Genomic DNA, 10,484 nt, shown 5'->3' with positions numbered 1-10,484 from the left:
TTTGTTGCACTTTGGCCGGGGCCAGGTTTGAACCCACCACCCTCGGTATATGGGGCTGGGGCCCTACCCACTGAGCCACAGGTGCCGCCCGACCATACTTTCTTTTGAGACAGTCTCACTATGTTGCCTTCAGTAGAGTGCTATGAAATCACAGCTCACAGCAACCTCCAACTCTTAGGTTTACACAATTCTCTTGCCTCAGCTTCCCAAGTAGCTGGAAACACAGGTACCCACCACAACACCCAGTATTTTTTTATTGCTGTTGTCATTGTTTAGCTGGCCAAGGCCAGGTTCAAACCTGCCAGCCCACTATATGTGGCTGGCGCCCTGGCCACTGAACCATGTACAGATGCCAAGCCAAGAAGACCATATTTTAGATTAATTTGCAGGACTATTTTGGTTTGTTTTTTTTTAAAGTCCCCCTCCCTTTTTTCCTTCAATGTGGTCCTTGAGCATCAATCAGTGGTTGATGATTGTGTCTACCCAGTCTTTTATTTCATTTATTTTCACTGCTAAATAAAGAAATCCACCTTTACCTGAGTGATTCAAAATCATGATTTTCCTACGAGCTGTTCTAAACTTGGCTTTGCCAAAAGACGTCCTTACACCTAAAATAAGGCTAGCTTCATCTGTAGTTAATAGTTAGGTCTGAGCCACTATACCCAACTTCGTAGAAAGTCAAAAATACATTAGGTATGTACTCAAAAGACAAGTTAAAAGTAGTAAAACTTAGTCTGAACTATGTAACACTTTAAAGTCTATTTTCAGATACATATTGTATAAAACATTCACTAAGAATTTGTGCAAAAATTGCCTTTAAACATATTGTTCTGTACTTCATAATGTGTTCGTTCTTTAAAACTACAATCATCAAAAAAGTAGTCTTAATACTTAAAAGAGTCATCCAACACAGCACAATGCACAATTGCAAAGATGTAATCAACTTAAGTGTCCATCAATTGAGGATCAGATAAAGAAAATATGGTTATGTACACTACAGAACACGATTTAGCCATAAAAAAGAATTAAACAATGTCTTTGCAGCAATCTGAATGGAACCTGGAGGCCATTATCCTAAGCCAAGTAGTAATGCAGGAAGGAAAGCCAAACACATGTTCTCACAAGTGCAAGCTAAGTTACAGGTATGCAGAAGCTTATAGTGTTGTACACAGGACCCTGGAGACAGGGTCCCTCAGAAAAGGGAAGGCTAGGAGGGTGAAAGAAGAAAAATTACCTATTAGGTGCACTAAAAACCCAGACATCACCACTATACAATTCATCCATGTACCCTAAACCTACTTGTACCCTAAATCTATTGAAATAGATTTTTTTAAATGTTATTAAGACTTAAAAATGAAATCATAACCATATACATTGTATTTGAGAAGTACAGAGTTCTGAACATCGTGTATGGCACACAGAAAATGCTAAAAATTACTAGCCGCACTGAGTATATAGTTAACTACTAAGAGTTTAGCATAGAACTCAGAGTCATATGTATTTCATTTTCCTATCTAGTACTGGCTGCACTTTTACTAAGCCTTTATCAACAATGCAATATACAGGGTCGGCGCCTGTGGCTCAAGTGGCTAAGGCGCCAGCCACATACACCTAAGCTGGTGGGTTCAAATCCAGCCCGGCCCGCCAAACAATGATGGCTGCAACCAAAAAATAGCCAGGCGTTATGGCGGGCGCCTGTGGTCCCAGCTACTTGGGAGGCTGAGGCAGGAGACTGGCTTGAGCCCAGGAGTTGGAGGTTGCTGTGAGCTGTGAGGCCATGGTACTCTACCCAGGGGGATAGCTTGAGGCTCTGTCTCAAAAAAAACAAAACAATGCAATATACAGTACATTGGTGTAAGTACTAAAATACGGCAATAGTCTAGACTTCCAATTTATTGATGACCTAGTAAAATCAATGACCCACTGTATGATGTCCCTTGGAAAATACATCAACTGACTTTCAAAATATTATGTTTTTAGACCTAACTCACACATACATTTGCAAAACAAGTACAGAGAAACTGTATTTCAGACCCAAAATTTGCCCATCATACCTATGTATTAATCGTAAATTGTCTATTTTTCTGAAAAAACTTTGGAAATTATGCATTCCTTTTCATCATGAAAATAAAAAATTATTTGTAAGGCCGGGCGCAGTGGCTCATACCTGTAATCCTAGCACTCTGGGAGGCAGAGGCAGGTGTATTACGTTAGCTCAGTAGTTTGAGACCAGCCTAAGCAAGAGCGAGACCCAGTGTGGCAGGCGCCTGTAGTCCCAGCTACTTGAGAGTTTGAGGGTGCTGTGAGCTTATTATGCACTCTACCAAAGGCACCAAAATGAGACTCTGCCTCCAAAAAAAAAAAAAAAAAACCTAAAAAACATTTTTTTTTGACGTAGAATGCATCCTCCTATTTATCTTTGGCTAACTGTAAAATCAGTTTTTCAAGTCAAACACTGACACAGACAGTAGGAAGATCCCCAGAATTCACACTCTGCCTGACAAACCAACATATAACCAAAAGTTTATTTTTTTGAGACAGAATCTCACTCTGTTGCCCTGGTGACACAGTGCTGTGATGTCATCATAGCTCACAGCAACTTCAAACTATTGGACTTAAGTAATCTTTTCACCTCAGCCTCTAAGTAGCTGAGATTACCTGTGTCTTCCACAATGCCTGGCTAATTTTCCTAATTAATTTTTCTATTTTTAGCAGAGCTGCGGTCTCACACTTGCTCAGGATGGTCTAGAACTCCTAAGCTTAAGCAATCCTCCTACCTCAACCTCTCAGAGTGTTAGGATTATAGGTGTGAGCTACTGTGCCTGGCCAGTATATACTAATTTATAACATCAGCATTTAGTTTAACCTCAATAATTAGCTCAAAGCGTACTTGGCATATTATATTTGCATATAAAAATAACAGGCAATGTCTTCTCACCAAGTCATTAACTACAAAATTCTACTTGTTCCTACAACCAATGTTCACCTTCTATCATTCCTCTCAAATAGTCTATCTAGCAGGTCAGTAAGAAAGGTAGGAAAGTGTAGCATAATTTATTTGACTGAACAAGGGGTAAGAAACCCGTAAGAAAAAGATGGGATATTTATTAACTATGAGCCTTAAAAGGGCAACTCTTACTGGCTAAAACAACAATATTAACATTGAAAATTTTGAAATGAACAAGATCTAGTCACTAGGTTTGGCCAACTTTAAAAAAGAAAAGAGATTGTCATACCTTTGCTTCATAAAGAAGAGGCCCATGAAAGCACAGTACTCGCTCACCTGTAAAAGTAAAAAAGAAATAGATTAATAGTAACTTCTCTTCATATAGTCCCATCTGAGACAACCATCACAATTATTCTTCCAAAACTAGGAAAAATGGTAAGACTAGATTATATACAGTGGGCAACACTTTGGATCAAAGTTGGACCATATCCTACAATAAAAACACCGTAACTATCTGATGTAAACAAGAAAAAAACAATTTCTGGGAATGTCAATTTATTTACCCGTAAATCATCAAATCATCTATCATCTACTAAGCAAGCAAATAAAACTGCAGGTACCTATTGTGGTTGGTTAGTTTTAACTGTGTGAATACAATCTTTAAAAAATGCTTTTCCACATGTGGTTTTCTAAATTTAGGACCTTACCCTCTACCTATTATCTCCATTTCCAAACCCGAGTGAATTTTTTTTTTTTTTTTGCAGTTTTGGCAGGGGCCAGGCTTGAACCTGCAGCCACCCCACCCCCGACCGCCACCCCACCTCCGACTTCCGTATGTGGGGCCAGCGCCCTACTCCTTGAGCCACAGGCACCCCCTCAAAATATTCTAAACTTTAAAATTTCAATTGCATCAAAGATAGGGTGGATCGTCTTTTAAGGGGTCCCAGTATGCTCACTCCTCAAATGTGTTCAATGACATTCTAGGTGTGGGCTGCTTCTATGAACAAAAAAAAAATAGTAACAAAAAAATCCTGAGCAGCGCCTGTGTCTCAAAGGAGTAGGGCATTGGCCCCATATGCCAGAGGTGGCAGGTTCAAAACCAGCCCCAGCCAAAAACTGCAAAAAAAAAAAAAAAAAAAATCCTAACACACTTGTTGAGCTTACATTAAGACCTACAAGACTAGGTGGGGGTTCCAGACAGGGTGAGGAGAGATGACAGCTTTTCCTTGTTTTATTTCTCCCTAAACTCACCAAATAAATGTCTCCAGGTGTTGGTGAGGAAAAAAAAGACTTGCAAAACTAAACAAAACGTCAGAGGCCATATTAAATCTTCAAAGCCATCTCTGCTCATCAGGCAGAATTTTCAGCAAAACCTCAGATTTTACTTGATTACAGCAGAAATATATTTCCCACACGTTTTCAGCCCACTTGGCTTCAACAGACCCAGAGGCAAGAATCCAATAGACCATCAGTTCTTTTTTAGCTCTAAAACTGAAATAGCCTACTGAATAATATGGGTTTCACCATGTTTCAAATTATTGCTTTTAAGAGTTCTCCAAACTGCTCACAACTTAACAAACCTTCAACCTGAAATACAGTAGTCATTCCATAGCCAATCTGCGTATTTTCAGCTATCTTTCATATGCCTATGATAAGCACTGTCAGATTATACAGAACACTGATAAGTAAATAATTGGTAACAATTTCCTGGATTTCACATTGCAAATATCTTAGTAAACAATAAGGAGAGTGACTGATGACGTACTTTGGAAAAGTTACAGGAATGGATTCAGACAGGGAAATTTGTACAAAAGCACAGAAGTAGGTGATTTAAGGTAACAGTATCAGAGAACCCTTCTTTTAACAGTCCATGGGTTGGAACTAAAATGGGAAAAGTATTCTAGTAATAAACAGCAGTACCAAGATCAGACCAGTGTTTCCCGGTACATTTTATTTTTATTATTATTTTTTTTTTTTTTATTGAATGGTAACTATGTACATTAATGCACTTCTGGGGTACAGTGTGGGGTTTTCACACACAATCCCAAACACTTCCATCAAACTGGTTAACTAAGCCTTCATGTCATTTTCTTATTGTTTTAAAACGTTCACATTCTACTCTTAGAAAGATTCACTTGTGCCCTTATAAGATAAACCTCAGAAGTGAACCCTCCAATCCCCCTCCCTCCACCCATTCCGCCTATTCTTAGGCTGTTATTAGGTTATAGCTTCCAGGTACATTTTAAAGGAACTCTGAAAAATGACCTACTATTTTTTTCCTACTGTTGCCAACTTGATTGCATTGAAACTGAGGTCCTCTAACTTGCATTCTAGCTATATGGCCCTAGGATTCTATGGAAAAAACATACAGCTCAGGAGTATGACCAAGGATAATAAATGTCTATTTTTCAGAAAGGCATAAATACTAATAACTGGGAAAACAGCAAACCACCATATTAGATATGGTTCTATATGCTTCTCTCCACCCTTAATCCATTGTAGCATCAAACTACAGAAGTAAATCTGCCCAAAGCTCTCAAACTCAAGGTTAATTGAAATCTCAATTACCCATTCTCCCAAATCAAAGAGAAGCATCAGCCAATCTCTTAATTCCTGGCAAGACATTAAAAAGGGGTCTCCCCTCAACAATGAGTTAGCTGTACAACAATATTCTTTTTTTTTTTTTTTGCAATTTTTGGCCCGGGCTGGGTTTTAACCCACCACTTCTGGGATATTGGGCAGGCGCCCTACTCCTTTCAGCCACAGGCACCGCCCAACAACAATATTCTTTATCCTATGCTTTAATAACTTCAAACAGAAGATAAAGTGGAGTGCAAAGCAGTCACTGTGCTTAAAAACCTGCTTTTAGAACATATATTTTACCATTATTAAATGAAAAAACTTTGGGGTTTACAGGAATCGTGGGGAGAAGGCAGACATCGCTTTCTGAGAACTTATGTTTCTACTGTAACATATGCAGTGTTTCAAGATAGTTCTGCCAGCACTAAATACTCCTTTTTACCTTACAAGGTATGCTCTGAACATCATTAACAACTAAAACCGGCGGGGCAAGGCAGCTTATGCCTGTAATCCTAGCACTCTAAAAAGCTGAGGTAGGTAGAGCTCAGGAGTTTGAGACTACTCTGAGCAAGAGACCATCTCTAAAAAATAGCCAGGCATTGTAGTAGGCACCTGTAGACCTAGCTACTCAGAAGGCTAAGGCAAGAGAATCACGTGAACCCAAGAATTTGAGGTGGCTATGAGCTATGACTCCACAGCACTTTGCCAAGGGTGACAAAGACTTTGTCTCAAAAAAAGGAGAAAAAAATACTAAAAAAATTGTTTTTTTAAGAAGGTGGTTATACAACTTAGTTCTGTAACTTGAACAGAGAACACACCTGAAAAGCAATGGTAAGTGCACTCTCTTAAATAGCTTTCAAAAACCTTACCTAGGGGCACTTTGGTTCCTACAGGTCTTCAATTACACCACTATACCAGCAAACAAATTATTCTTTGCTATCATCTTCCTTACTTTACCATCCCACTATAGTTTATAGCTAAAGCCCTTATTCCCTATGGGTAGAAACAGTCAAGGTTCCTTTTTGAACTTTGACAGTCTGAAGAAAGTTTTGAGCATTTGGCTTCACTGGTCAACATAAGGAACTAGGCCTACTATACTGATTTGTACATAAGTCTATGAAAATTAGGGAGATGGTCTTAAGGGAAGTGGTCAACTATGGTAGTACATAAGAAAGAGTATTACAAAGGAAACCAACTGTATTAAAAGTTATCAAAATATCTTAAATGTCATGTTCCACAAAAGAGCTCCTTCTTCAAGGTATTAAACAAGACTTAGCCACTGATCCAGTAACTGCCCTAATTTTGAAGTAGCACAAGTGACAGACGAATATACCCTTCACAACTAGGTGGTAATTGAATTTATCTTCCACAATGGAAACACTGAAATACAAAAATTCACTATAAATACTACTGTGGATTTTTTTTCTGGGGAGAGGGGATACATTGGTAACTGAAATGCTAAATTTCAGTTTATCAAGAAAAAACATTTTTTCCCAATTCCAAATTTACAGAATCTCTGAATTACAGAGATTCTACTGTCTCTGTACTATCAATACCTGCTCTAAATACTTAGTAAGATAATGAATTCACAGGAAGTACAGTAACAGCTTCTCAAGTCTAGGGATTACCAGTCATTCATTACCAAAAACACCCCAAAAACTCCTTAAATATTCCAGAAAGTTAAAATATGCTGTTCTTGGGTTTGGAGTTTATGATTCTAAAAGTTAATTCTAACATTAAAGTCTAAAAAATGCTTAAAACCACAAGAAACTTAACGCAAACATCTAGATACGTATCTTGGTAACTAAGGCATACATCCGTATCAATGCAAGAAAGAGAATTGTTATAGTGTTCCTCCTTGTCTAGTTTTACTTTCTTTATAGTTTACTATTAGACCTCCACCTTAATATATGCGGTAAAATATTAACAGATGGGTTAATTATGAAAATTGAAAAAGCTGTCCTTCTACTGAAAGTCAGATTCTAACATCAGCCAAAACTCACGCCGATCAAAAGCCAATTATTAAAAAACTTTTTAATTAATTTTTTTTTCCAAAAGGACAGAGTCTCACTCTGTCGCCCTCGGTAGATTGCTCTGACGTTATACAACTCACAACAACCTCTAAATCCTGGGCTTAGGCGATTCTCCTGCCTCAGCCTCCCGAGTAGCTGGGACTACAGACACCCGGCACAACGCCCGGCGAGTTTCTGCCGCAGTTTGGCCGGGGCCAGGTTTGAACTCGCCATCCTCAGCATATGGGGCCTGCGCCCTACTCACTGAGCCACAGGCGCCGCCTAAAAAACTTTAAAACTTCGTTGATCAAATTGTGCAACTAGTCAAACAATCACTGTTCTCTTAAAAACGACGTTAACATAATGCGACTTGTAAATGCACAAACCATATAACGGTGCATTTCAATGTACTTTTTACGAGCAATTGCACAGCGAGACCGCACTCAAGAGTAAGCGCACGGTCTTGGCATAGCGATCCGCGGAGAGCAAAGTGATGCCTCCAGGCAACACAAAGCTCAGAAAAAGGCTCATCTCGCACCTCTTTCCTTTCCGTCCCCACCCACCAAGCTGAGTTAAGCCCGAGGCGCCGGCGCCAGCGCAGCCCTCGGGAAGGAGGCGCTACGTCGGCCCCGGAGCTGCGACACCGACGGCCATGATGGCGCTGCCATCTTGCAGCGGCCATTTTATAACGCAGTTCTCCCGCCCCGGAGCGGGAAGCCCATCCCCCCCTCCCCCGGAGCTTGGCGTCTCCAACAAATGCGACCACCCTGGGCCTACCGGCAGCCCCGGACCACCAGCCGTTAGCGCTCAAGCATCCTGGCGCCGTGGCGGGCGCCCGAAGAGGCCGCCGCCCCGCCCCTCCCCCACGCCACATCACTTCCCCTAGCGGCCGCCATGGCGTGCCCGCTGCCTCCCTACAATAGGCTGCTTTCTCCGGGCCTCTTCCTCAGAACAATAACAAACACTCGACGAAGGCTTTGCCACGCGCCCAGCGTTCCCTTTCCCACTCTAACGACCGGGTGCCATTTTCGCTTCACAAAGCGTTTCCTCTTAGTGACGCGCCGGAATTACCCTCCGCAATGCGCTTTCCCCGCACAAAGCACCGCCAGCCGCCTTCTCTGGGCGGCAACCCGCGCCGCCTCCGACCCTCCAACCTCATCCACCCCGAGCCCGCCTCCCTCCCCTGCGCCGTTAGGTGCCTTTTTCCCAAGGGCGCAGACTCACCCTCCTGGAATTTAGGCTTCGGGTCCTGCTTCGGCGCCATTTATAAGTGATTCGCCGCCTCCTCCTTCTCCCACCACCCCCGACTACCGCCCCCTACTCTCTACCCCACCCAACTCCGCGTCAGACGTGCCGTCAAGAACCGCCAGCTCTACATCCCGGGCCCGATTTGCCAGCGCCGGTATACCTCACTGCGCCGCGACTCGCGTAGCCCTGGCTGCAGCCAACAGCTGCCCGCCGTGCACGCCGCCTGCGCCCGCGCCGCCGCGAGGCACGCCGGGATCGGTAGTTCCCGGGTGGATTGAGGCGCAGCCGGCTGGAGGAGGGGCTGGTGGGCCCTCCGTTCCCATCCCCCACCCTAGATTCCTCTTCCTAGTGATTCCCCCCAATTGTCCAAGCCCAGATTCGATCTTGTGTGTAATTAGAACGGAGCTGGCGGGGGAGGGGGCCGCTGAGTTGTGGCGGGGTGTGGGGGCGTTGAACCTCCGGGGATAAAAAGAAGGGGAAAGGGCCAGGTGTGGAGTCCTGAGGGCAAGATGAGGCCAGATAGCTGCCCAAGTGACTGGAGAGATTAGCCCTGCCTCTGAAGCCTGCGTTCAGTAGCATTTCCAGAAGTGACTGCGTGAAAGAGCTTTAAGGGCCGCAGCTGACCACACAGGGTCCGCGTGTGGAAGCTTCCTTGTTTAGCAATCACGACGCCAAGCTGCTGTGGCGGGACCGATGGCCATTTGCTTGCTCCTGCTTCCACTCACCCCTTTCCCAGACCCGACCCTGTGGGAATCCAGGGAAGACGGAGCGGGAAACTGCAGGCCGGCTTTGGCTTTTTGAGATGATGGACGTGTGCCTTCTGTAAGAGGCTAACGTAATACCAAGTCGGGATTGTGTACTTGCCCTGTTTGTGCTCCTTTTTGGTCATTTAATTTCTTTAAACTAGTATTGAATGTACACACAATCAAAACGAACGGATTTCTTCATGCTGTTCCCTGTTCAAAAACGCCTTAGTTTGCAAAAATAGCATCTTTTCCATCCGTTTATTGTGAGAATTACTGTAAAGGCGTAGTGTGGTGCCCAACGGTGAATAAGCGCTCAACAAACGTCAACTCGAAGATAAATCCTCATTCCTTAGCCTGGTATTTAACTCCTTCCACAAACAGTCCCCAACCTACCTTCAGGCCCTACACAAACCTTTTCTTCCCGACTTTTCCAAGCCCTGCTCTGAATGCGCATTACACTGCACCATCAGACCACTTCCATTTCTCCTTCAGTCCTAATTTTAACGCAACCCCTTCCTTGACAACAAAACCCAGAAAGAACCTTCCTTATTCCTGTTTAATATGTGTCATCTTATCTCTGCTACTCCATAGAGTGTTGAAGAAAAGGACAAAGGCTTCTTTGGGAACTTGTCCAACTAAAACTGCCTTGTACGCTTTTTAAAAATGTTTTTGAATGTAAAATACTTATATACTTTTTTAATTTAAAAAATTTTAAATAAAATTTAAAACCAAACTAGTGAAAGCCTTTTTCCTACCTCCCTCTGTCAGCTGCACAGTTTCCCCCACAACGGTAACCATTTTTACAGTTCTTTGGGTATCCTCGGGAACTTTCTTCATGCTAGCACTTTCTTTGTGGTATTTCCATATTTATATTAAAGACAATTTTTTACTTTTATGTTGTTGTTTTGTTTTGTTTTTGTAAAGAGTCTTGGCTCGGCGCCTATAGCTCAA

At 42.5% G+C, this 10,484-nt stretch overlaps 1 protein-coding gene across 1 annotated transcript in view; it reads right to left on the bottom strand.

Moving 5' to 3' along the window:
* The window catches only part of MORF4L1 (mortality factor 4 like 1), a 29,312-nt gene extending 20,324 nt beyond the window's left edge, over positions 1 to 8,988 (bottom strand). The window contains exons 1-2 of the mRNA XM_012801921.1: positions 8,764 to 8,988; positions 3,237 to 3,283 (exon numbers count right to left, since the gene is read on the bottom strand). Of these exons, the coding sequence (XP_012657375.1) occupies positions 3,237 to 3,283; positions 8,764 to 8,803 (87 nt within the window). The 5' untranslated portion in view covers positions 8,804 to 8,988. The remainder of the gene's footprint in view (positions 1 to 3,236; positions 3,284 to 8,763) is intronic.
* Positions 8,989 to 10,484: the final 1,496 nt, after the last annotated feature.

Source organism: Otolemur garnettii, unplaced genomic scaffold (genome assembly GCF_000181295.1).
Source record: "Otolemur garnettii isolate 467f Iridium unplaced genomic scaffold, OtoGar3 scaffold00011, whole genome shotgun sequence".
Taxonomy (NCBI): domain Eukaryota; kingdom Metazoa; phylum Chordata; class Mammalia; order Primates; family Galagidae; genus Otolemur; species Otolemur garnettii.
The sequence above is the reverse complement of the archived record's forward strand: the minus strand, read 5'-3'. Positions and strand labels throughout refer to the sequence as shown.